The sequence below is a fragment of the Sinocyclocheilus rhinocerous genome, unplaced genomic scaffold, assembly GCF_001515625.1.
Source record: "Sinocyclocheilus rhinocerous isolate Xijiao unplaced genomic scaffold, SAMN03320098_v1.1 scaffold551, whole genome shotgun sequence".
NCBI classification, from domain to species: domain Eukaryota; kingdom Metazoa; phylum Chordata; class Actinopteri; order Cypriniformes; family Cyprinidae; genus Sinocyclocheilus; species Sinocyclocheilus rhinocerous.
Window position 1 is genome coordinate 84,095 of NW_015624564.1, and position 26,239 is coordinate 110,333.

The 26,239-nt window shown below is 37.1% G+C and overlaps 2 protein-coding genes and 1 long non-coding RNA gene across 6 annotated transcripts in view; 1 reads left to right on the forward strand and 2 right to left on the reverse strand.

Moving 5' to 3' along the window:
- Positions 1-685: 685 nt before the first annotated feature.
- LOC107743246 (liprin-beta-1-like) lies at positions 686-18,172 on the forward strand. Of its 3 annotated transcripts, none has more exons than XM_016556401.1 (25): positions 686-847; positions 7,161-7,242; positions 8,061-8,266; positions 8,836-8,925; positions 9,102-9,215; positions 9,348-9,458; positions 10,084-10,197; positions 10,969-11,086; positions 11,910-11,971; positions 12,484-12,568; positions 13,016-13,098; positions 13,419-13,492; positions 13,903-13,954; positions 14,576-14,735; positions 14,906-15,035; positions 15,131-15,262; positions 15,357-15,507; positions 15,655-15,766; positions 15,935-16,023; positions 16,273-16,392; positions 16,472-16,597; positions 16,676-16,864; positions 17,003-17,149; positions 17,284-17,352; positions 17,428-18,172. In XM_016556401.1, exons 2-25 carry the CDS (start codon positions 7,179-7,181, stop codon positions 17,503-17,505), a joined length of 2,676 nt encoding a protein of 891 aa, XP_016411887.1. In that variant the 5' UTR covers positions 686-847; positions 7,161-7,178; the 3' UTR covers positions 17,506-18,172. The 3 variants fall into 3 exon arrangements, with proteins under 3 accessions (XP_016411887.1, XP_016411878.1, XP_016411896.1); XM_016556392.1 differs by having other exon boundaries at positions 17,003-17,161; positions 17,287-17,352; positions 17,428-18,168; XM_016556410.1 differs by having other exon boundaries at positions 10,084-10,176; positions 17,003-17,161; positions 17,287-17,352; positions 17,428-18,167.
- A 169-nt stretch (positions 18,173-18,341) lies between these two features.
- On the reverse strand, positions 18,342-23,084 carry LOC107743266 (uncharacterized). 2 transcript variants are annotated; one of them, XR_001640389.1, is made up of 5 exons: positions 23,013-23,084; positions 21,248-21,333; positions 19,287-19,373; positions 18,848-19,111; positions 18,342-18,440 (listed from the first exon to the last, which is right to left on the reverse strand). It is a non-coding gene; the product is annotated as an uncharacterized LOC107743266 (long non-coding RNA). The 2 variants fall into 2 exon arrangements; XR_001640388.1 differs by having other exon boundaries at positions 18,342-19,111.
- Positions 23,085-23,901: 817 nt separating this feature from the next.
- Positions 23,902-26,239, reverse strand: part of LOC107743929 (stabilin-2-like) — a 40,233-nt gene continuing 37,895 nt past the window's right edge. The window contains exons 66-68 of the mRNA XM_016557385.1: positions 25,480-25,728; positions 25,057-25,164; positions 23,902-24,432 (exon numbers count right to left, since the gene is read on the reverse strand). Coding sequence (XP_016412871.1) covers positions 24,373-24,432; positions 25,057-25,164; positions 25,480-25,728 — 417 coding nt within the window. The 3' untranslated portion in view covers positions 23,902-24,372. The remainder of the gene's footprint in view (positions 24,433-25,056; positions 25,165-25,479; positions 25,729-26,239) is intronic.

Sequence of the window (26,239 nt, forward strand, 5' to 3'; positions counted from 1 at the left end):
AAAATATCGTATAACTTTTTTATTATTATTCTTAGCATGGTATATTGAATAATGAATTATTCATGAAAATTATTAAAAAGCAAAACATTTAGTAAACACAATGGATTTAAAAGCTCTCATTGGAGGAAAAGGCCATTTTTGTTCATTTTATTTATTTATTTAGTCCAAAAATACCAATCTGTTTATAACAATATTTTTTACTAAATATTTAATTTACAAATTATATAAATTGAAATTGTCCTTGGCAATCACAAACGACGCTGATTAGTGTAGCCTGAGCAGAAGAAATAAAAAACACCACGTGATAACGCCGCCTGCTTACGTTTTAGCAACAGTAATTTAATTTAATTTGAATAAGAACATCTAATAAACTTTCATAGACATTGAAAATACATAATGAATAGTTTAATTCGATTATTATTGTTATGGAACCATACCTGACCAATTAGCCTACCGGACGACAAGCCGGTTTTTTTTCTATTCTTCCCACTCAATTTCTGTGGAGGTTTTTTACTTTTTTTATCGCATTGTTATCAGTCTTTAACAGAAAACTGAAGGCTCACGTATGTAAAAATGTAAGTTTTTACTAAGTTTTCTGTGGAGGTAATTAGTAACGGTGGATGGTTTTGTGGTTGTGATTGGTTGAACAGGCGCATGCGCACTCGGACGCACAACTCAACTTGAAGTCCGAAAGTTCCGCCGCAGCTCTCGGTGGAGACGCGTACAACTAAATTCGAACACATTAATATGAGGGACGCTCGGGAATACCTATTGATTTCAGAGACATACATCTGCTGAAGGAAGTTTATTATTTCAAATAACGTTAGGACCCTCATTACATTATAAGGTAAGCCATTTACGATATTTGAAAAAGCGATTAAACAATAATAATGCACTTCATCTCTATCGCACCTGAGAGTCGTTTACGCGTTTTAAAGATGATAGAATGTTTCTATGCTTGTTTTTTCTTTTGTTTACTCATTCTTTGTCTTCTTTTTCTTACCTGATTAACTGTTATACGCTACAAACGAAATGAATGTAAAATAAATTAATGTAACACGTTTTATTAATGCATTTGTACAAAATCCCTATTTTTACGTTTATAACAGATTAACTAGAGATCTTGCACTTTTTGGAAGGTAATGCTATTTTAGGGCATGAGCTACAGTAACTTTATCTGTTTGTTTGTTAACTTGATTGTGTATTTTTTGTTGGAGAATATCACATTTATTTGCTTGTGGATTTGTGGAAGCTGAATTTGCTTGTTGGTGTGACTTGGTTGTGTGTGAATGAATCCTAAATCTGACTCCGTGTGCACAATAAAAGGACTGTCTTACCCTGTTGGAACTGTTGCCTTTCACTGTGGGAAAAGGTCAGCTATGACATCAGGGAATTTATTATTATTATAAATATTATTATTACTCAAATATAAGACCCCAAATTGCTCCCATGCAGGCTTGAAGTGTGTGTCAGATGTTTCCTATCTTGTACTCCACATGTTTCCTTTTATTCATTTAACAAACCACAGGCAAGCTACAAAATGTCAGAATCAAAGCATTATCAGTGCAGCCATTTGTTTTTGAGATCTTTATGTTTATGTAACTTTGTTGTGAGTGATTGGGTAAAAAAGGCAACTCTGCTGGCAATCATGTGTCATGTGATCACATACATCACAGAAGTCACAGAAGCATTGTGTATATATTTGTATTTATAATATATTGTGTATATATTTTCATTTGTCAGAAGTCAGAAAAGCTTTATGTTAAGTATGTTTGCACATACAAGGAATTTGGTTTGTGACAAGCTTCCAGTACACAGAGTCAACAACAACACACAGATAATATAAATATAAAGATATATGAATAAAATACACATGTATATATAAAATAGACAAAAAGTTGTATGTACAGGTGTACTATAGATGGAATAGAATATAATAAGATGTAGGGATGGACTAAGATGTAGGGTAGTATCAAATAAATATAAGTGGAATCGCACATATTTTTATTGCACAATGGGGAGAGCATTTAACTGTTCATGATGTAGATTGCCTGGGGGAAGAAACTTTTCTTGTGCCTGGCAGTCCTGGTGTTTGGTGCTCCGTAGCGCCGACCAGATGGCAAAAGTTCAAAAATGAGATGGCTTGGATGTGAGGGACCCAGAGGGATTTTCTGAGCCCCTTTCCTCACTCTGGATGTATACAGTTCTTGAAGGGTTGGCAGGGGAGCACCAATGATCTTTTCAGCAGTCCGAACCATCCTCTGTAGTCTTCTGATATCTGACTTTGTAGCTGAGCCAAACCAGACAGTTATTGAAGTGCACAAGACAGACTCAATGATGGCTATATATAATAAATGAAATATAAATAAAACCTATATACTTTTTAATATTATTTATATGTAACATTTTTATTTTTGCAATACATCTTGCTGATAAAATTAAGGATAGTATATATTTTTTGTTAAACCTATAAAACAAAGTAGATTCAAACAACTAATATTTTGTTATTTTTAGGATTGTTTAAATCATACAACATATTTAATGTGTGCACATTTGTAATATGTTTAAAGTTTTATACATTTGGTTGGATGGATTTTTCACCCCAGTATCAATTGTATTTATAATAATATTAATGATAATGCTAAATCATCCCATATTGAATAAGAACACATTTCTGGATTGTGTCGATTAAGGGCTTTACTGATGGGAATGTGGGTGTACATTAGACATAAATGGTTTGGTAACACTGATGTACGGTGAGTGATGTGTCTCTGGTCTTTATCGGTCAACAGCTCACTCAAGAGGAATGCTGCTATCATGCCTTACCATTAAAGCACTTAATCAAACCAAGTGATACAACATGGGATATGCTTTTACTTTCATTCAGGAACTCATAGCAAAGTATTTTCTATGAGTAAATCTTAACTCGCACACTCCAGCCGAATGATTATAGCGGATGGGACTTCGCCACTATGAGCTTATTTAATGCCGAAGGCCCCATATGTGTCACATCTGTGTGTTTGTATGGGTATAGCTCAGTAGCACGATCTGGGATTGAGTGTATTTGGGACGAGGCTCAGCCTGGATAATGGCATGGGCAGCGGCCGGGTTGTTTTTCTTTCAGGCTACCCCCACTCCATCCCCTATCTCCACATCTGGCCAACGTCAGATTATGTAAATAAATCAAAATGACTTCTACCTTTGTACTCGTAGGCCTGTCTGGCCATCAAGCCAGCCATTCATGACCGTCCCTCCTACAGTGCTTTGGTTAACAACCCTTTAAGGGAATATTCAGTCTGCTGATTTATTGTGTATTTGCTAGTAAAACACATGAATTAATTTGCATGAGGGGCTTGACAGTTCTTTGGCCTGAGGGGGGACTGTACGATATCTGTATTTAGAGGAAGTGCTGATTGTGAAGGTATGTGAGAGGGAGCGCACATCTGGAGGAGTTTCTGGGAGAAGGGGGAGGTTCTTGATGGAGCTGGTCATCTGGGTCATGGAGCGATTGGTGCATGGTAAGCTTAGGGCCTCTGGCTGAGACAAAATTTTTAGTACTACAGCCAATTGTCAACCCGGTTGTTTTTTTCTCCTCTTTCCGTATGGAAATGTAATTCCTCAGTCCATTTGTGACTGATTAAAATCTCCTGTGTTTACTACTGGAAAGTATTGTTCAAAAGTTTGCTTGGAGCCAAAGATCACTGCATACTATCACGAGGGGCTCGCTTTTATCCATATGATTTTCCATCCAGGCTTTGTGAAATGGAAAATCTAAATATCTGTTAAAGGAACAGATCAGAGCTGGTTAGCATCAGAGTGGATGGAAACACAATATCTTGTGTCATACTTGAGCTTCATTGCTTTTTTTGGAGGGGGGGATGACAAGACCATATCAAACATAAACATGGGTAAAAATATGGTGTGAAGCATCTGTGAGTCGTCATATTGATTTTTGATTTCATAATCTTAAACTGGTCAAATTACATCCCTGCTATTTTTTTCCACCTCTATAGATGTAATCACAAAAGCAAATATTCACTTTCAGAGTTTCTCCTTGCACAATTTGGAGAAACTGCCAGATATCCAGGGCTTCCCCCATAGGAAGTGATGCAGGCAGCTGACTAAATACAGCTCCTTTTCCCTTCAGGGAAGTGGAGAATGTTTTCTTTTAGCCAAAAGTAACTGGAAAAGCCCTGAATTTCAAGCTGGGTGGACCTCCATTTTGGCCAGTGTTTCTACAGGTGGTAATGGATCTGAATGTCAGATCAAATCCAGTAGATTGTAACTCATTTTAGCACTTTCATTCATTCATCAGTGATTGTTTTGTTTTGTAGTCAGAAGCTTGATTTGGTCATGGGGCTCTAAAACAGCTTTTATTTGTTTAGAAAAAAGCTACTGTCCACATGGTTAATTTTGAGCAAGCATTGTATACGAAAGGACTCACTGACCTGACAAAATCTATTATCCATTAACAAACCTCTGCCTGCTCCTCTTGCTACATAAAAACTGTGAAGTGACATGAGCCGGTCTAGCCCTTTCTGCAGTCCTCATTGATCAGATAAGTTCATAATTGAATAGGTTCGTGTTAGAATGAGAATGTAGCTTGTTTCTGCTCTTTCTCTGGGGGTCGGTGGTAAACGGACAAACAAAGACCTCTGTGTTAGTTGTTGAGAGTTCCAGCTCTCTTGCAGTCTGTAACAAAATTAAGTAGGGTAATTTTTTGGAGCATTTTACCCCACTTTTTGGCTTGTAATTATGACCAGAAGTGTAATCCTATATAGTGATGGGTCAGTATGGTTTACTAGTTGTCCACCAAACAACTCAGCTAGTTGTTTGTTTTTATTTTCCCTATTATTTTTTCTGTGTTGTTTTGTATTATTTTTTCCTGTATTGTTTTAGCTTTGATATTTTTAGATAGTTTGCATAGTAAAACTTTACATTTGTGTTCATTCCCCTTTATAGCACCGCTGTAAAACCCATACACATTCAGAAGGATGTCTTTTACCATTGCATTGCATCTGTTTTTTGAGATTCCTTCAAGATCATAATGTAATGGAACTATTAAAATAGTAGGACTTATCTTGAGACCCATGTATTCTGTTTTCACATCCCTTATCCTATAAGCCTGAAGTTAACCTATGCCATTATTTATGTGAACAATTATTAGAATTTGAAACATTATGGTTAAATAAAGAAATTCAATATAATTTTACAATTCAAAAGGGACATCGGATGCCCATTTGTACTTTGGTTTCGGTGCTTGTCTCGTTTAAATGATAATGAGCTACTGCTCACCCCATCCCTCTCTTCAGTTTTTTGTGTATTCAGTGGCGTTACCATCAAAAACAAAACTAATCCCCTGCATGTTCAGTGGCTCTGATGTTGGGAGAAAATGAAGAATCTTATGTTCAATTTTACACCCAACTATAAAACACCAGCATTGCTTACGAGACATTGTTGTCACTGCAGCTGCTCGAGCGCGGAGAAAATAACGGACAGTGTACAACTGGCTGAGGGTGGAAATATGCTAAGACGGGACAGTCCGTCAGCGGTCGTGGGGTGGGCAGGCGGAAATCAAACCGGCTTGATAATTGGGACTGTTGTTTAGGTTTTTTGGTGATTTAAATTTTTTAAAAAAAGGAGAGAATGGATTTTTATCATGGTAGGGTGGTTGTGTCCACACACTGCTAAGACACATTTATATGCAAGCACCATGTAAAAGTGAATTTGCATCCGATGACCCCTTTAAACACTGCAAAATATTGACTTTGACTTTCCTGCATTAGTGTTATTTTAGTATTGTTTATTTCTTACTATTTGTAGTATCTAAATAAATAGAATATTTCTTAATATTTTGTATGATCTTATTTTAACATTATTTTAACAAAGTTTTCATCTAAAATTTTATTTTGGCTTTATTTGAATGAACAGAAATTATTTTTAATAGTTTATTTTTAATTAACAATAACAACACTGTCCTGCATGCTGTAAGGATTGTTGTATGATTTTTTAAAGCACATTTGAGCAGCTTCTCATGCATGTTTTGACATGTGTTCATAAGTGAGGCATAGCCGTCTATTAGGTTTAATTTGCCTTGCTAATATACATTAATTTTGAAATAGTCATTCCAGTAATTGGGACTGTTGTTTAGGTTTTTTGGTGATTTTAAATTTAAAAAAAAAAGGAGAGAATGGATTTTTATCATGGTAGGGTGGTTGTGTCCACACACTGCTAAGACACATTTATATGCAAGCACCATGTAAAAGTGAATTTGCATCCGATGACCCCTTTAAACACTGCAAAATATTGACTTTGACTTTCCTGCATTAGTGTTATTTTAGTATTGTTTATTTCTTACTATTTGTAGTATCTAAATAAATAGAATATTTCTTAATATTTTGTATGATCTTATTTTAACATTATTTTAACAAAGTTTTCATCTAAAATTTTATTTTGGCTTTATTTGAATGAACAGAAATTATTTTTAATAGTTTATTTTTAATTAACAATAACAACACTGTCCTGCATGCTGTAAGGATTGTTGTATGATTTTTTAAAGCACATTTGAGCAGCTTCTCATGCATGTTTTGACATGTGTTCATAAGTGAGGCATAGCCGTCTATTAGGTTTAATTTGCCTTGCTAATATACATTAATTTTGAAATAGTCATTCCAGTGATTATTCAAGGATCCAACCTCTTGGGCGGAGAAGGGAAGCTTCTGTCGAGCTGTAGGCCAGTGGCACTAACAGACTGGACATGAACCCTGTGGGACTTTGTTTTGAAGGCCTGGAATTCCAAGCATTCCAAAGCCCAGTGGAGAAAAATCCTGGGAGAATCGTACCATTACCCCACAAACGGGTCCTCCCATTCTGTGTAATGGGACAGAAATGCCTCGTATTAGTGCAAGGCAGGAGAGAAAACATTAGATAGATGGAATGCAGGATTTTTCTTTTCTTCTTTTTTTACTATAATTGTTGTATGCCAGATATAGCATATACCTATAGGATGAGGGATTAACTTTTTAATGTTTTTTTTTAATATAATATTGTTAAATTGACAGTAAATTCAAATGGGTGGTTAATGTATGCACCACTAATGACTCTTAAAGAGAGAGAGAGAGAGCAATGCCCTTGCTTACCTTTAAATGTTACATTTGCAGGTTTCACAAAAGGTGATCATGATGTGCGATGCCAGTGAAATGTTGGCAGCTGCTTTGGAGCAGATGGATGGCATCATTGCAGGTACAACTAAATCAAAAAAATACTATGTACAAAAATTATTCTCTCTTCTTTTCTCTTTATTATTTGCAGCTTTACACAGTCATCAACAGTGTAGTCATTTATTAAAAAAATAGACAAATTATTTCAAAGAATGTTTAGGGTCAATGCACATACATAACTTGCAAGGAGAATAAATCTGCACTCTGAGTGTTTCTGCAGATTTGTAAGATCTGAGAGTATGCGTAGTGAGCAACATTACAAGCTGTTTCCACTATTTCAGCACTGATGAAATCTAATGCTTATACAGTATGCGACCACAATATTGTCCATCTCTGGGAACATCAGGGACACATCAGAGAAAAATGTATGCCAGATATAGCATATACCATAAAGGATGAGGGATTAACTTTTTAATCTGTTTCTTGTCTGGAGCAAGAGTGAATCTCTTGAAGATTATGCTTTTCTATTCACTCTGTAATTATGGCAGTGGACATCCCACTGTTTACATCATCTAACAATAAGCCATCCGAGCAGTGCGGTCACAGTCATCCAACCTGTGTTTTGTTTTGGAAAGTGCTGAAAATAGATACAGCAAAAAAAAAGTCACCCAAAAATTCAGTTTAAAATGAAATCATTTCAGTCAGTTACTCACTTTCTTTCTTTTTTTTTTAGGGAATACAACCACACAGTCACGTTCCAAAAATGACAAAAAAATATCACAATAGAAGTAGTCCATCCAGTTTGTGAACTATATTAGTCAATTGAATTGTACATGGAACCCAACAATTTCACTCATCCCTAAATCCCTTCACTGACCCTCATTCCCGCACTTGCCTCAGGTTCTAAGGCTATGAACTATACCAACGGCCTGTTTGATTGTCAGTCACCAACGTCGCCATTCCTAGGCAGCCTTCGAGTGCTGCATCTCTTGGAGGACCTGAGGGCTGCGTTGGACCTGATGGATCCTGGGGAAAAGGAAAGTCTACGCAGTCAGGTGTCCGAAACCACAGCTGAGGGTCTGATTGAGTGGCTACAAGGCCAACTGGTGGGTTTTCCTCAGATTGTTAAAAAAAAGGCTATAATAGGAATATAAATAAATAAATTAAAAAAATGTTTATTTTAGATAATATTTGCAATTTTGGCCGAAGTTTTGTAAACTGTTTGATGCAAACATTACTCTGAAAGGAAAATACTTTTTTTTTCATTCTATGTATTTGTCTTTAAGTCTGACGTAAGATTTTCTCCCTTCACATTTTCCGTCCTTAACTCCAGTCATGATTCATTTGGATTAAGCACATTTCAGCTCCCCAGTCCCTTTTTCCATATTCAACCTGAAGCATACTTGCTTTGTGAAATTTCCACTCCTGGGCAGCAAAATCTTACAATGTGAAAACCTTTAACATGCATCTCTTATAGCAAAGTATCATCCGTACAAACCCCACATGACTCACCGATGGCAGCATGTGATTTTCTTTTTCAGGTCCCACTGGCGTTTGACTGAATATGGTCATTTCAGTTCATTTCACTGCATTTTGTTGACTGTTTAGAGCCTGTTAATATTTAATGTAGAATAAAACTACATCTAACACACTGAGCATTTGTTTATGTTTCCAGACCAATGGCCATGGATCTGCAGCAGGGGATTTGGTCTACCAGGAGCGACTCTCTCGCTTGGAAAGTGACAAAGAATGTCTAGTGCTCCAGGTGTGTTGTCAAAAACAAATCAAAAGACTTTATGGGTTGTGTGGGATTTTCTTGTCAGATTTAAAGTTGTGTGCCTCTGCTTTCCTATTAGCTGTCAGTCTGAATTCAGCAATTGTAGTTTCTAAATGTTACACATCACACAAACTCGATAACTATTCACTCTGATGATCCCCCAGGTAAGTGTTCTGACAGACCAGGTGGAAGTTCAAGGAGAAAAAATAAGGGACCTAGACTCGAGCCTTGAGGAACACCGCATGAAACTGAATGCTACAGAAGAGTTACTACAACAGGTGTGTGGTCTCTTTTATAAGCTTATGTCCAATAACAGAAGTGCACAGCATTTAAGACACATTGTTGTAAGAGTGGTCAGTATTAAAGGAATAGATTCCCTCAAAATTAAAACCAATATGTAAAATATGTAGGAGCTGCTTAGCAGGAGTGTTTTAGAGACGGAGAAACTGGAACTGCTGACCGAAGTATCAAGTCTGAAATTAAAGCTAGCTGCTGCAGAAGGGGATTGCAGAAAAAGTGAGGTAAGGAGCACATGTTTGCACCTCACCACTGTGAAATTTCATAGGGCACAGAGTCCCACAGGCCTTATAAATTACAGTCTCCCGTCATTAATCAGAACCTTAAAAGTGATCTAAATGCAGAACAGAATGAACTGTACTGACAATCTGAACATTTAATGAAATTAAACCTGGCTATTATGGTTTGACCACCCTGTGGTTTCCATAGTGACATTCATTGCTGCTTAAGCCCCCAGCTTTATCCAGCAGAGGGTGAGAGCAAAACACTGAGTGCCAGAGCCATTTCCTGTTATAAAGCTTTTTTGCCCTGTTTGAGTCCAGACTACACTGGACCCATTCAGCTATCTCTCACTTGAGCCCAAAGGGGAGTTTCATTTTCAGAAACTTTAAATCCATGGTGGACCAAAAGAATGGGCTAGGTTTCCTCTGTGTTTGATGAAAATATAGATTTAATTTTAAGTATACTTTTAAGTTTTCAGTTTCAGTGTTTTTTCCACTTTGTTATAGTCCTTGAGGTATTTTTTTTTTTTGGCCAACTCATCCAACAAAACTCAAAGCATTTAGCATTACAAGTTACAAAATTCTTCTTGACTCTTTGACTTATAGATATCATGGTCTGTCTCCTTAGGGTCTTTATCAGGATGTGAAAGAAATGCGCCTTCAGTTGACTTCTATGGAGGACGAGAGACAAGAGTATGAGAGTAGTCTTAACTCTACCAAAGTACGAGTGCCTCATGGTCAGGTGATAATTACACAACATAAGATTAACAGCAGTGAAGTGTAAAGCCTGTGTTATACTTTCCGCATGAGCAATCCGGACGTGTACACGGACAGCGCGGATGCGGACTACTTGTATTTATACTACCGAAAGCATACCCTGATGGTCCGCTCTACGGACATGTTCCATACATTTGTAGTAGATCGGCTTGAACAGTAAACAAACATGTGAACAAACAATTGGCCCACAGTTATTGCACATCTGGCTGTCTTTATATTGTTTTATCGATGGATTGTACAGGTTCGAATAGCAACGGGCTTCTTCACACAGCCTGCGCATGCGCAGTTGGTGCTTTTGTAGCCTACTGACCACGCGTACTTGTCCACGCGGTCACAAAAAATTGGAGGCTTGCGGATGTCCGCGCAGAGCCTCCGCGCACACTCCGATGACGATTTTTATGTCACGCATACCATAGCGGACCCAAGAGGACTCGCGCACGCGGAAAGTATAACACAGGCTTAACAGCAAGCACTTGTCTATGAATCACTTTACCACATAGAGAAATCCTTGTGTAGTTCACCCTAACCTTCAAACTAGACACTGGAATGTGCCAAGTTAATGAGTTTTATCCACATGCTCAAAACTGGACAAATTCACATTATTATTATTTTTTTTTTGTGTGTGTATTTCTGCCACTAAAATTTGGGCTAATTAAATTTGGGGTTGGCACATGGTGAGCTTATTTTTAGTTATGGAATGTCCTGGGAGCTGTTAATTGTGGTTTTTCTTGGTCAGGAGGAGCTGATATCACTACAAAAGCAGTTGGAGGAGAGAGAACAGGCACTTAGGAGACTTCAGGACCAGGCCATGCCAGAAGCCCCAAAAACAGAACAGTCACAAAGCAGAGAGAAAGGTACAAATACGAACATTCTGCTATTTCAACAATATGCCAAATTCAATTTGAAATGTAACTAGGTGTTTCAAAATGTAATTTTAATTCAAAATTAAGAAATTTATGAAGTAAGATAAATAATAAATATTTATAGAAAGTAATGGACAGAATCTCTCTCTATATATATGTGCACTGTAGTATTACATATGTGTCTGAGAATGTGAGATTTGGTCGGGTCTGTTCAAGCTTGTTAAATGTAAAAATCCAATGATCAATATTTTTCATGGTATCTCTGTTCATGTGTTTTTCTATCCACCATCATTATTTATGCTGATTTGCATAAATATGGCGTATGAGTGGAAAACATGACTGGTTTTAGACTTTTGGACTCCACTGTGTACACTTTCTAAAGGGAGTCACAGACATTAAAGACATTTGCAGCTATTAAATCCTCTATTAAATGCATGACACAGGAACAAAAACATTTTAGTGTGATAAAGGAGAAACTATCCCAGCTGTAAGCTGTGTTGGAATGTATGAGGTATATGAAGGTTTGCATTTACACGTCTAGACACGCTTTTTGATTGATGGTGACCTGATTTTGGCTGCAGACTCCCCTGCTTTTATAACTCAGATTTGCTAGATGTGCTTGTATTCTCTCACAATATTTATTCTTGACTGCAAATCATCTTTACTTCCAGCATGACGGGTATGCAGTTTCTGGGGTGTTTATTTTAGTGATTCCAGAGACATAAAAATGTTGTCAAAGGCCGTCTTGTTCTGAAATGTTTAGCATGTTGTATGCTATAAAATGTTATTTCTGGAGTTGTTTTTGTGTGTTCAGATTTGGAGGTGCAGAGAATGAGAAGAGCTGTTGAGTCTTTGAAGGCAGCTAATGAAGAGAAGGTAAACAATATGATGTACTGCTATTTTGCTGACGATCACATCAACCACCTGCCAGCACACACATTATTTCACAGACTGTAGTTTCTAATTAACCCATCTCCACAATCTTTCCAATTCTTAAACAGTCTTTGCCTAAATTAATGCATGTAGAAGTAGGTAGATATTATATATACAGAACCAGTCAAAAGGATTTTTTTTAAATATAAGTTAATACTTCTATTCAGCAAGTGTGCATAAAATTGATCATAAGCTTTCAAAAATTGTATTTCAAATAAAAACTGTTCTTTCGGTGTAAATGTAATATTTTACAATATTACAGTGTTTATGAGTGTGAATATATATATATATATATATATATATATATATATATGTGTGTGTGTGTGTGTGTATATAAAACCATTTATTAAATTATAATAAATTTTTTATTAAATGATTAAATTGTAATTTAATTATTAATTTGTATTTCATATGCTATTCAATTTTACATCGTTTTAATTTGAAACTTTTTTTAGGATTTGAAGATAAAAGAGCTGCAGCAGTCTCTGATCTGTTACAAGCAAGTTCAAGATATGGTGATGTCTGTGCAGGCATCAAAAGGTGAGATGTCCATGGCACACTTTTATGTCTTTTGTTTATATATTATTTCCTTTTGGGAAAAAATTTGCTCATATTACAATGGCACGCTATAAACAATTAAAAACAGTAGCTCCTTGACATGAAATTGAAACCTGTTGACTTTCTAAAACTTCTGAGAATAAGTATATAAGCCTTTCTATTTCTTGAAGTTCTGCTATAATATAAAACTATTGATGTTTAGTAGGTGAATCTCCTGTTACTATTTACAAGTAACTTGATGCTAGTAATATTTTAAATGACATTCATTGCTTAATCAGTACCACTTGTGTGTTTTTCCTGGTGTCTTTATGACATTTAGGCAAAAGATTATTTTCATCTCAAGAATATTTCCCAGAAAGCTTTTGTCCACACCGCAGTCTAATAGCTTGGCTGATTTATCCTGTTTTATGACTTGAGCTGTTTTCCCAGACAAACCCAGGGCCGAGGATGCAAGAGAAGGGCTGTGTGACACCCAGATGGTCTCCGCAGGAGGCCCAGAGGAAACTGATGAAGTATGAAGGGTCTTACACACACACACGGTTTATGTACACAGGATGTTCCTCAGACTTCCTTTTAGACCCCCTCCTTGCAGTACTTTCATTGTGTTGGTCTGACAGAGAATAACAATTTAACCATAACCCTTTTTTTTTGACGCGTGACATCTCAGTTGTTTTTATTTGGGAGCAATATCCTGTGATTTCAGGTCATTTCAGACCGGTCACTGCCTGCTCCTCTTATCCACTGAAATCTGACTCCTCAGGGAAAATACTTTTCTCACTGCTGTTCTCTTGCATACTCGCATCCATCAGTGTTGTTATTGTTTCTCATACAGCCTCAGCTCATTCCATGTTCAGAGCTGCTCCCTGAAGTGACCACACACAAACCTGCAGCTGAGATCACTGACAGGTCTGTTTACTTATCTGTTATTTAAACTGTGTTCATACGAAGATCTATTGTATTCAAGCATTTTTCATGATTGGGGAACAAAGTAGAGATAAAAAAAAAATAGATAAAATGTACTATATTTAAAGCTGTATTGATTTTCAATACAAAATAGCTAGATATAAAATAGGGCTTAAAAATATAAAATAATAATAAAAAAAAAATTATTGTAAGGAAAAAAAGGTAAACGTAAGAATGTAAATTTGAGGTAAAAGTAAGAATTTTATAAAAAATAAATTAGCAGATAAAATTCATCATATCTTACATATCACCTTCTACCTGAAGATAATGAGATTTGTGCCTTTATTGCATACTTTTATTATTACATTATTAAATTTGTGACTGATTTGATTTCTTCCATTTTGCTTTTTCAGTGTCTCTGAAGTACAGCAGCCTGAAAGGTCTCGTTTGACAAGCAATAATGAGGTACCAACTTAATCTATATGAGAAATTATGAACTAGATATGTTAATAAGATCCTTTAAAAAAGTTGGAGATTTGCATATTTAGCTTTCTGGCACCCCCTGTTGGTTAAAAACTCCACTTGCACACAATAATGCCACTGTTCTCCTGTAAGCATAATGGCTCCCCCTACAGCAGTGATGGGCAAACTTGGCCCTTCCAGGCCACTTTCCTGCAGAGATTTGATCCAACCCTGATATGACTCACCTGCTTGTAGCCTTCTAGTAGTCTTGAAGACAATGATTAGCTGGTTCAGGTGTGTTCGATTAGGGTTGGAGCTAAACTCTGAAGGAAAGGGGCCTGGAAGGGCCAAGTTTGCCCACCCCTGCCCTATAGCATCTCACATCACACAAGCCAGCACACTTTCCTAGTTCATAGTAAAATTAGATCAACATGAGCCTGATAAAATGCTATATTTACAATAAAACTGCTGCACTGGGTACTTTTTTTTTATAAATGATGCTGATTGCGAAGCGTCTAATTTGTTTTTAATTAGAACTTGAGAGGTTTTTTGAGGCAATCGTTTCACAAAACAAAACGTGCAATATCTTAACCAAGACCAGCAAACTTGATTGTTATATTTTAGGATGAAGCCAGTAAAAATGGAGGCTCTCCATCTGTCTCCACAACTCAACCCAGCTCAGGGGGGAATGAGAGTTTTGGCTCTAAAAAAACACGTTCCTCTTTTGGACGTGGCTTTTTCAGGATCAGAGGCAACAAGATGACAAGCAGTGCTCCCAATCTGGGTGAGTCAGGCCAGACACTGTAAAACATTTTGTTAGCATTTTTATTTAAAAACTGCTATATATATATATTTATTACATATATACATTACATTTAGCTTCTGAGATGAAGTATGCATATTTCTTGGCAATTTGTTGTAAGATTCACCCTATTGTTGGTTATATATTGGCAGTTGAAGGAGAGCGTAAGGGAACTGAGCACTTGGATTTGGCCGGAGTGCAAACTCAGAAGACAAAAGCATTAGTGACACACTCGCCCGAAGGGAAGAAGAAATCGAAGGGGATCATGAAGTTATTTGGAAGGTCTTTTTAATGTTTTTCTTAATATGTTAATAAGTTTCAGTGGTTATTAAGATGAAGATATTAACTTTTATACATATGTATAATCCCTTCATTAGGATGAAGAGAAGTCAGTCCACTTCCTCTGACCTGGGCGATTCTCCAGAGTCAGAGTTTAGGAGAGGGGGAGTCCGAGCCACAGCGGGACCCAGACTGGGCTGGTCACGTGATCTGCAGCGAAGCAATAACAAGTACCTGCAGTTTGTTTATTAAGAGTTCTTTCGTTAGTTTCTTTTTTTTTCCCCCAAGCACTGCAAAATGTAATGTTGTAAATGTCTCTGTCAGCGAGCTGGACAGCCCATTTTCACGGTGGAGTAAAGAGCAAGTGTGCGAGTGGCTGCAGAACCATGATCTGGGCTTGTATGTAAATCAGGCTAAGCAATGGATCAGCTCTGGACAGACATTATTGAAGGCGTCTCAGCATGAATTGGAAAAGGTCTCCTAAGCTGCCCTACATTTTCAAATTAGTGTAACACATCATCTTATTGAAAAGGCTACACAAGGCTACTTGACTCTTCTTGTCTATATAGACTATAGATTAGGTTATTCTGTGTGCTGTATGATAGTTCTGTTTGCACTTCAGGAAATGGGCATCAGGCATCCTCTACATAGAAAGAAACTGCAGCTGGCTCTTCAGTCACTGGGCTCAGAGGAGGAAGATGCCATGGGTAAACTGGACTACAACTGGGTTACTCGTAAGTAACAATCTTTTTTTTTTTTATAAATAATTTAAGCCAAATGTCTGTGAATATAGTTGATTACGAATGTTATTTAGGACTGACAAGACCTAGTACTAGGGATGCACTAATAACATTTTATTAAAGAGTGCGAGTACCAATAGGGTTATTGTAATTATCTCAAAGGATGGCTGGATGACATCGGCCTACCTCAGTATAAATCTCAGTTTGACGAGGGCAGAGTGGATGGCCGCATGCTTCACTATATGACTGTGGTAGGTATCAAATAAATAAATCCTAATAATATTACTATTTAAATATTGCAATGCCTTTTAATATATTTTAAATGTAATTTATTCCTATTATGGCAATGCTAAATTTTTAGTAGCCATTATTCTAGACTTCAGTGTCACATGATCCTTCAGAAATCATTCCAATATGCTGATTTGGTTTTCAAGAAACTACTAAATTATTAATGTTTTTGTGGAAAATGCAATTCTAAGGTTCTACTTATCTTTGGTTAGGATGACCTGTTGGGACTGAAAGTGGGCAGTGTGCTTCACCATCTCAGTATTAAGAGGGCCATTCAGGTGCTACGTATCAACCGCTATGACCCCAACTGCCTCCGCCGCCGACCGACTGAGGTAGCACAACCTGTCATTATGCTACCACACTAAGCTCCATTCACTTTGAATTTTGCTCTATTTTTCCTCCTTTGATTAGAACAATCCCACGCCAGCAGAAATCTGTCAATGGACCAATCACAGGGTGATGGAGTGGCTTCGTTCAGTGGATCTAGCAGAGTACGCACCCAACCTGAGAGGAAGTGGAGTCCACGGAGGTCTAATGGTACATGCAGTGGGGCAGGAAATATCATAAAGTTCAAATTCACATTGCTTTTACTTATTTTTTACTTGCCTTTCTCAGGTTTTAGAGCCTCGCTTCAATGTTGAGACAATGGCTCTGCTTCTTAACATCCCACCGAATAAAACTCTGTTGAGACGTCACCTTGCAAACAACTTCCATCTTCTGATTGGCTCAGAGGCACAAAGGCTGAAGCAGGAGTATCTCGAAAACCCAGATTACACTGTCCTGACAGCCACAGCCAAAGTTAAGGCAAGTAACTGTGTGCAAGGTTGACTTGCCTGTGGGACCTTGAATGTCACTAATGTGTGGAATACAACAGTTTATTAACGTAATAACAGCATGTTGATAAAGTTTTACCTGTCCTTTACTATCCTCTCCTCCTTTTAGCCAAGACGTCTGTCGTTTGGAAGTTTTGGGACACTGAGGCGGAAGCGACAGGAGGAGATGGAAGAGTATGTTTGCCCCATGGATGTGCAGATGCCTCAGAGCAGCAGTTTCCATAAAGGCCTTTGCATATATGAGGACAGCTTGGATCAGCTGGAGCAGGTATAGGCAGTTCTACAGACTAGGATGCAATGCAGCTAAATTGTGAATCATATTCTCATTTTTTTTTGGTCATAGTTGGATGTTATTGTTAAATTGTTTAAATTATGTTGTGATTCTCTGTGCAGATGGAGGACTCCGAGGGCACAGTGCGACAGATCGGCGCATTCTCGGAGGGAATCAACAACCTGACTGTAAGACTATTCCTGCTGTACTGTATCTGCTGTGGTCTCTCTTGTCCTTACCTCAGTTTCTCCTGTGTTCTCCAGAGCATGCTAAAAGAGGATGAGTTCGTCAGGGAAGCGTCCTCGCGTTCACCTGAAACCAGTGCCACAGATGATGACTAAGACTGTTTAAACATGACAATCATCACTTAAGTCTGTAACTGTGAAATTTGAGAAACTGAAAGTCACTGTGATTTTACAATGAAAGCAAGAAGCTCCACTCACAGTGAAACTCAAAAGAATTACACCGTAAATGCCATAACATATTAATTCATTGAAATGTTACTTATTCATTTAGGATTTGCAGTATATACAGTAACTGAAACAGTATTTATAAGTGTTTGCACCAAGCTAAAACCAAAGATGACAAATCAAAATAGCAGTTCTTTAATGTTTTTCTTTTATACTCTAGGCTATTCTTATGTGACCATTTGCTGCATGTTCTCAGCATCTTTTTTTATAGTTGGATGTTTACGTAATTTTATTGGGAGGGAAAATTTTTCATTTTGCCTGCGAACTCTTGATATTGTTATACTATAACCATATCAGTGAATACCATGTACTATGTACTGTTTTATGCATGTGTAAGTCAAAGAAATTCAAATAAAACTTTTTTTTTTTCCCAAATCCAGTCTGTTTTTAGACAATGCGTATTAGTTTGTCTTGGGTTTATTCAAATGGAAGATTATTATGATCTATGAATCTATAAAAAATGGCTAATGCAGCTGCTCGCCATCCTGCAAAGTGATTCATGTTCATGAAACAGACAAAAAAAAAAAAAACTGCATTACAAAAAACTGGTGAAACTAACCAGTTTCACAATATATCAGAAGATATGATGCAACAACAACAAAAATCCCATAGTCTTTAAAGGTCCCACGTGAAAGGCAGAAAACTTTCAAAAACAAAAGTTTCAGGCTTAAGGTTTTGCATGCAGAGCTTTATGTTAACATGCAAAGCTGTAACAAGCTGCCATATCTGGGGTAGTACAGAAAAATATGCAAAACTGTTTAAGACTTCCATCCATTCTCCAACCCATTTGTCCTGCGTAGGGTCACCTGAGAAAAAAGAAATGGTTGCACAGAAAAAGTAGGGACCAGATGCTTTTACCAACCTTTAAGCTTAGTTCACAAAATGTTCACGTTTAAAATGGCATTGCCATCTCAACACAGTGGGTCAAGATAAGCTGCTGAAGTTAAACTGAAAAGTCGATCCATTTATAAATGAAACATTGCACAACAAAACTCTCATTAAAACAGTGGCACAGTGGATAAAGTTTTGCATTGTATTCATGGATGAGTTCAAATTCCACTATTGCTCACATTAATCCTAATTGTTTTGGTGTTGTATAACCAAAGAAGTGGCTCAAACACCAGCACTGAGCATAAAAGCCACGTTGGGCCAGTGGCTAAACGCACGTTCTCTACTGCTAAACCTGTGATCATGGCATGGGTTTGAATCTCACCTCAGCTTTCTAATGAAAGTCTTTAATTGGCTTATTGAAAAATCAGTGGCCACATGCAGGTGAAGAGTGAAATATAGGTTCCTTCACATGTTCAGACAAGAGATCTGTGGCTCACAGGTTAGAGCACTGCCTCATGGTTCAGAGGTTGCTGGTTCAATCCCAGCCAGATCTCTGTGATATGAGTGAGTGTTGTGTGAATGAAGGAGTGGGGATGATTCGGGTCCCCCCCGAGCCCCGGCACGATGTCCAGCAGGGGTTATACTTCTTGACAGAAAAAAATAAAAATTTAGCTGTATAAATTTTCAGCTCCGCCGTCCCTTCCCCACCTGTTTAGGTTACCATCATTTGCTTTCCAGAGGGGTGACCCTCCAAAAAGAAAATGATGGTAACCTACATGTTTAGCACACAACAAAACAAAAACATAAGTTATGAGTCTTACCTGTCCATGAGCAGATGTCCATCATTACAGTGAAAGTCTGTCCAAACGTCCCAGAGCTCTGCTTCTGTTCAAAACACATCCCTTACTCTGTAGAGGAAAGAGAGAAATAAACAGACATTACTTTATATAGTACATCTAAACCATCAGAATTTAAAAGTTAGTATTTATAATAGTACATAAAAACATAGGCATGGTAACAACTGCCTTGATACATACTTAATTGTCAAATAGCAAGTGGCCTATTTAAACAAGATTTTAGGTTTAAAAAACAACAACACATCAACAAATCTATGCGTGTTTGTGCTTTAGTGTCCGCTATATTCTTGTATTTGGGTAAATGAGATTGTGCATTTCTTTTTATTTATTTAAATGTATGTGTATCATGTTTGTTCACAGTTAAACGATTTTTGTGTGTTGTCTCTTGTGTTTTTTTTGCAGACTCAAGCAGCATTTATGTTAATGGTCGATTGGTTTTTGGGAAATGGAATGGATTCTCCAGCTCCCCCTTTGAGGAGCATCTGGATAGCGAGCGCTTCCCAATCCTCATCCTGCTCTGAGTCTATCGGAAGCTCTGGATGGGTGAGGAGGAGGTTATGGATGGAGGAGGGCGACAGTGAGCAGGCGACATATTTAATAATTAATAGAACAGACACATGCCTGAGTTCTGATCAGTTTGTCAGCACACAGCACCACCTTGTGGACAATACGTGTATCTGCAATCATCTGTAAAACTGCATTAGGAACAGGGCTGTTTAATCCTGCTCCTGCTGAGCCACTTTCCTGAGTTTAGCTCCAAACTGACTGAAAACACCTGAAGCAGCTAATCAAGGCCTTTAGGACCACTAGAAACTTCCCGGCACGTTTGTTGGACCCTATGTTTCTTATTAAAATAAAGAATAATAATATAAAAATTAACAAATTATGTTATTTACATGTTGTTTGTTTATCAGTTTGATTTTGACATTTGAAGTGACTGACTGATTTATTAATACATTGATCTTGCGAGTCCTGAGATCAAATCATGTAAAACAAAGTCAAAATCTCAGTAAAACCCTGTTGTCACAAACTCTGTGGCGCCGAGGATAATTGCTTGCCTTCAAACTTGAGCATCTATTGCTTATTAAATATTTCATGATGCAGTTGCTAAACTAAACATCAAACAACAGCAAAATGCCACAGGCTCAGTGGAGGAGCGTTTGCCTTTCATTCACCAACGTCTGGGTTCAAATCCCACAAATACTATTGTTCTTCATCAGTTCAAACAAAGTTCTTAATAAAACCTCATCCAAAACACAAAACAACTCCACAGATTCAGTGGCTCAGTAGATAAAGCTCTGGACTTTCATCTAGGAGACCAGAGTTCAAATCTCACTGTTGCTTGCTTTAAATTGTCGTCATTACATTGAACAAAGTTCCACAAAAGCCAGGTACAAAACGTGAAAGCAACAGTGGGTTAGTGGTTAAGCACAAGTTTTTGGCTGATAAGGCTGTGATTGAGGCATGGGTTCAAATCCCACCTCAGTGTGTTCAAACAGCTGATAGCTTTGACTGATTTATTGTAGAATCACATGCAGGTGAAGAGTGAAATATAGGTTCCTTCACATGTTCAGACAAGAGATCTGTGGCTCGCAGGTTAGAGCGCTGCCTCATGGTTCAGAGGTTGCTGGTTCAATCCCAGCCAGATCTCCGCGATATGAGTAAGTGTTGTGTGAATGAAGGAGTGGGGATGATTCGGGTCCCCCCCGAGCCCCGGCACAATGTCCAGCAGGGGTTATACTTCTTGACAGAAAAAAATTTAAAAAAAAAATTTAGCTGTATAAATTTTCAGCTTCGCCGTCCCTTCCCCACCTGTTTAGGTTACCATCATTTGCGTTCCAGAGGGGTGACCCTCCAAAAAGAAAATGATGGTAACCTACATGTTTAGTACACACCAAAACAAAAACATAAGTTATGAGTCTTACCTGTCCATGAGCAGATGTCCATCATTACAGTGAAAGTCTGTCCACACGTCCCAGAGCTCTGCTTCTGTTCAAACACATCCCTTACTCTGTAGGGGAAGCGCATATAATCACAAAATGAAACACAGATAAACAAAGACTTTAATTTTATGTAATATGTACTATATGAGTTTGTTTAAAAAAAAATACATTTTTAAATCATTTAGATGTTTAAAAAAATTTAACTATATTATAGACAAAGATTTAAAACCAGTGGATTGACATATGTAGTTCAAAGACATGACACACATTTCATGACACTCAAGGCTATTCTATTCATATACAGAAACTAAATTCAATACACCTGAACTAAAAGACTTTTTTTCCCTGTGGTCTTTAAAGTAAAATGTAAAGTAATTTAGTTTTTATAATATTTAAATATGTTGTCTATCAAATCAAAGTCCATGAATTTAACGTGTTACTATCACGCAAGCCACTTTGTTGTCAAGTGGTAATAAAAATGTATATATATATATATATATTAATCATTCATTTTTATTTATTTTTATATGTGTGTGTGTGTGCTTTGACCCGTGTATGAAAAGCAACAGGATTAAGATACATTTTCAAGGCTATTTTATTGTTAAATAAATAAATATTACAAAGTGGACAAGAAAAATGATCACTTTTAGATCAAAGAAGAAAACAGTCTTAGTGCGACCCGGGCACCGACAAAACGGTGCAAAACGTTTTTTAAACGGAAACGGTGGTGCGTTGAACACTCTGTTCTGATGACGCAAGAGTTAACTATGGCAGCTGAGAAGGCCATTCTTTGTGTTCTTTTTGAAGAATTTTCAGAGCCGGATGAAATCGGTATAAATACGTGTTTAATACTGCAAAATACGCTCGATGGTACAGTCACTTCTTGTGAATTTATTTTGATGTTAATTACATTGTGCGAGCTGTCTCTTTAATACCGCGTGGTTTATATACATGTTGCTGCTGATTGAGCTGACATGTTTGACACACCCACCAAACAAGAGAAAACGCATCTCAAACCCCGTTGCACACCGTTTCCAGGAAACATGTCGTTCAAACCGGAAACCGTAGCAAAACGTTGCACACCGGTTTGAGCTTGAACTTGCCCCTGTTAAACTGACACACCTTTCCTCTCTTCCACGCTGCTATTGGTTAAATAATATGCCCCACCCTTTAAATAAAACAACCAATCAGGAACGAGAGGCGGTGCAGTTCTCCACTCCTATTGGTCTGATTCGTTAATCAATCACACTGTTTGACAGCACGTAAACGCACCCACCAAATCCAGCTCTTCATCGCTTGATTAAAAGATATATTTAACTGTCTTTTCGTTTTGTCCTTTAAATCACTTTACATGTGTACAGTTACAAATTTTCTCCGCCTGCCAAGTAAATATTGATATTTGATCATTTAAGTGTGAATATGGTGTTTACGATGCTTTCTATTTATAATTTCATAAATGTTTGAGACATTACATTTCTTTCAACAATATTACCGTCGATGATACATTTACAAACAGCCTCTGTTCTATTTTCTGGAAACTCAATTCGAGGAACTGTATCTCGTAGCTCCGTCCACACAGTTAGGTTGAGTGAAATTACATTTTATTAAACGATTAACTGACTCCCTAATAACTTCACATTTTAATATCACATTTCGATAAACGTGTGTTGTGCGAACGCGTCATTCAAAAGCCACAGACGCGAGTGTAGTGCTTGTTTTCATGTGGGGTTTTTTTTCAGTAACTCACATTGATATGAACCGTTGTGTGTCTTCTGTAGGTTCTACATCTTCTGATCACTTTCATGTTGTCAAGGATCCGAAGTCTCTGAAAGTGCTTCTGCCGCCTAGTGGAGCGGATGGAAAACTGCACTTCACTTTATAACGTGTCATGTCGTATTACATGGTCAACAGACTCATAGTTGCTTCAATTTGGCTCATTTACTATATGCACAAGCGACAAATACATGAACATTTTCATACTCCAGCAAAACTCCATATTTGTTGTGTTAAATGAGAATAAATGCATGTAACTAATTGGTGAACATCAGCTCCCTCTTGTGGTCAATTACGTGAAACTACAAACCTGAGGTGGTCGGTCAAAGGTGAGAGGACTTAAGTTTATATTTCATAAATTTAAAAACAAAAATATGATTGGGCAAAGTCTCGGCCAGCATAACAACACACATTTAGTAGTTTCAGTAAATGATCTAGATATGCTTGCAACCAATGGGGTAAGAAAGATAAAATGTCTGATGTTCTCAATTCAAAGCCAAATGCCCATGGTATAAACTTTGGTTTTTTGTTCCCACTAAGAATTTTGAGAGAGAAAAAAAGAAAGCAAAGTGTGAGGAGTACTGTCATAAAAGGAAAAGGTCAAAACAAACTAGTTGCATCCCAAATTATTTAACGATATGTGCAGTTTGGCAAGAGCAGGGTTTCCACACTTTTTTCCACAATTCTTAAATCATGTACTCTTACCTCTGAACCTTCTTCCACAGTGTCTCGTTCAAATTTCTGGTTTTAATTCATGACTTTTGTAGTTTTTAAAAATCAGTGTGCACAACTTTTGTCAAGAGTGAAATTTGAACACAAAATTGTCACATCAGTTTGTTTAACAGATTTTATTTTCAGGTGCATGTACTTTTAAGGTGCTTTGGATAATTAAGCATGTGTCAAATGTGTCAAAGATGGCAACCCCAAAAGACTTATTATGCATAAAATAGATATATAGAGCTCACAACCTTCACAATTTTTATAATCTCTTTTTCATTTAATTTGTGCTTTAAGCAGGGCAGTTATTTAAAACATTGTATGCTGGGCATTTATTAATGCCTGTAGTACAACAGAATTTAGAGACTGCTGGTAACCAAATTCAAAACTTTTACACATACAAATAATCACTCGTCCAAAAAAAAAAAAGAAGGTGCATACACAACCTCAGTAGATTCAGATTGATTTCTCAGTCTAGTGTTCCACTGTCCCGTCATCGTGACATGGAGTTGACAGCATCCTCTTCTGTTCTCAAAGAGAACTGCAGCAGAATGTCCCACTGCTCTGCTACAGAGAGGATTCAAATAATTCCATAGTTTATGCTTGATGTGCTGATTTCAGCTGTCCTGGAGGAGGTCATAGGATCCACTGGAAATCACTTGATGCTTGTCTTCTTCCTTTTACAAAAGACAAAACAGATCCACTTTAGTGTACTTCAATTTGAACACATTTATTTGAGGAAATAGTATAGGGAAGGTTGGTATAATGTAAAATAAGTCTTGTAAGACATAATAAAAATTCTAAGCATTTAAGCAACCATAACAAGCTTATACCCAGCTAGCCATTTTTGGTTCCCCAAAATGTTTCAATAAAAATAAAAAATAAAATAATAAAAATAAAAACGTCCCTGCAATATTCTGGGAAGGTTAGTTTCAGGTTATTAAAAAAAAAACTATTAGAGAACATTCTGAATAGGTTATTAGGTTTATTTAGGTTTTTTATTATTATAAAAATCAATCCCTGCAACGTTCTGGGAAGGTTAGTTTATTGTTATAAAAATAAAATGTGAGGTTATAAACATCCCTGCAATTTTTGGGGGAAATTTAGTTTATGTTATAAAAATTAAGCCTAAAAATAACCATTAGAATGTATTCTGGGAAGGTTAGTTTTTGGTAAAAAAAAAAAAAAAAAAAAGAACTTGGAGAACTTTTTTGATTCCCAAAAAATAACCAAATGGGAACCATATGAGAATGTTAGGGGGACGTTGTGTGTTTGCTGGGTAAAAAAGCTGCTTCTCTTACATTTGACTCGCTGACCGTTGGAGTTTGTTCTTTTGTGGCAGGGAAAGAGTCATATACAGGATTACTGATGTTTGGACTGGATTCTGATGGGTTCACATCTTCATCCTCCTAAAAATATAATAAATAAAGTGATTATGTACGTATAAACACACACCACATATAGAAAAAAAGAAAGTGTATAGGGCTGTCAGTCGATTAAATTATTTGATCACAAATAATCTAATACACAAAATAATTTCTGTAATTCTTGCATTTGGCAATTTGTGTGCATGGCATTCAGTAGAATAATTTCATTAAACTTTCTGCCTAGGTTTTAATTATAAATAAATTATTGATAAATAATTAACTTAATCCACTAATGTGAACTTTGACAGCCCTAATACAGAAACGTGAACACAAGCAAGATGCGTAAACAAGGATTACCTTGAAATAATGGAACTGGAATGGCTTTGTTTTATGTGTGTAGAAATTGTATCCCACAAATCCAGCTGCTACGATGAGGATGATGAGCCCCAGGACGCCGATGCCCATCCCAGCCTTATGAGCCGGGTGGATGGATGGAGGTGGAGGGGGAGGTGCTTTCAATGGGCCCTGCAGAACATGGATGACCCCATTGGATGCCAAAATGTCGGAGTCTATGACATAACGGTCGTTGATGTATCCCGAGGAGGTCTATGAAGATGAGAGTTACGACAAGCAGATTAAACACGTTTATCCACGTGACTCAAATGATTTGATATAAATGAAAGTAAGTGTTAGAAAACACTCTCTGTCTTGAGAATGCCTCACCCCTCCTTTCTTTCCCTCTCCCTCTCACTCTCCCTCCTCTATCTGTTCTCTCTCTCTTGTATGGTGTTTTAATGTCTCTTACTCACATTCGAGCTATGCATGCGCAAATGTATACATTAGCTTTTCTTATTCAAATGTCTAAATAAGGACATGATAGCTAGGAATGAGGTTCGTGATGAAACCATGAAGATAGTTTAGCCTCCTTCGCAAAAGTCTATTCCTAATATGTCCATGTTTTTCTGTTCATATGGCCATTTTATATAAACACATGTTCTTGGCCAAAGATCCTATATGTATGTCATCTATATCCTCATTGGTTAAAGGGTTGAAACTCCCCTCGACATATGCCTATATAATATCTTTGTATCTATGAATAAAGTTGAAGTATTGAGAA

Bases quoted from the DNA above. Each gene is read 5' to 3' on its own strand.
- LOC107743246 (XM_016556392.1), top strand. From the start codon at position 7,179: ATGATGTGCGATGCCAGTGAAATGTTGGCAGCTGCTTTGGAGCAGATG. The intron at 16,393-16,471 runs GTAGCACAACCT...TCCTTTGATTAG, and splicing joins TCCGCCGCCGACCGACTGAG to AACAATCCCACGCCAGCAGA. The intron at 16,598-16,675 runs GTACATGCAGTG...TGCCTTTCTCAG, and splicing joins GAGTCCACGGAGGTCTAATG to GTTTTAGAGCCTCGCTTCAA.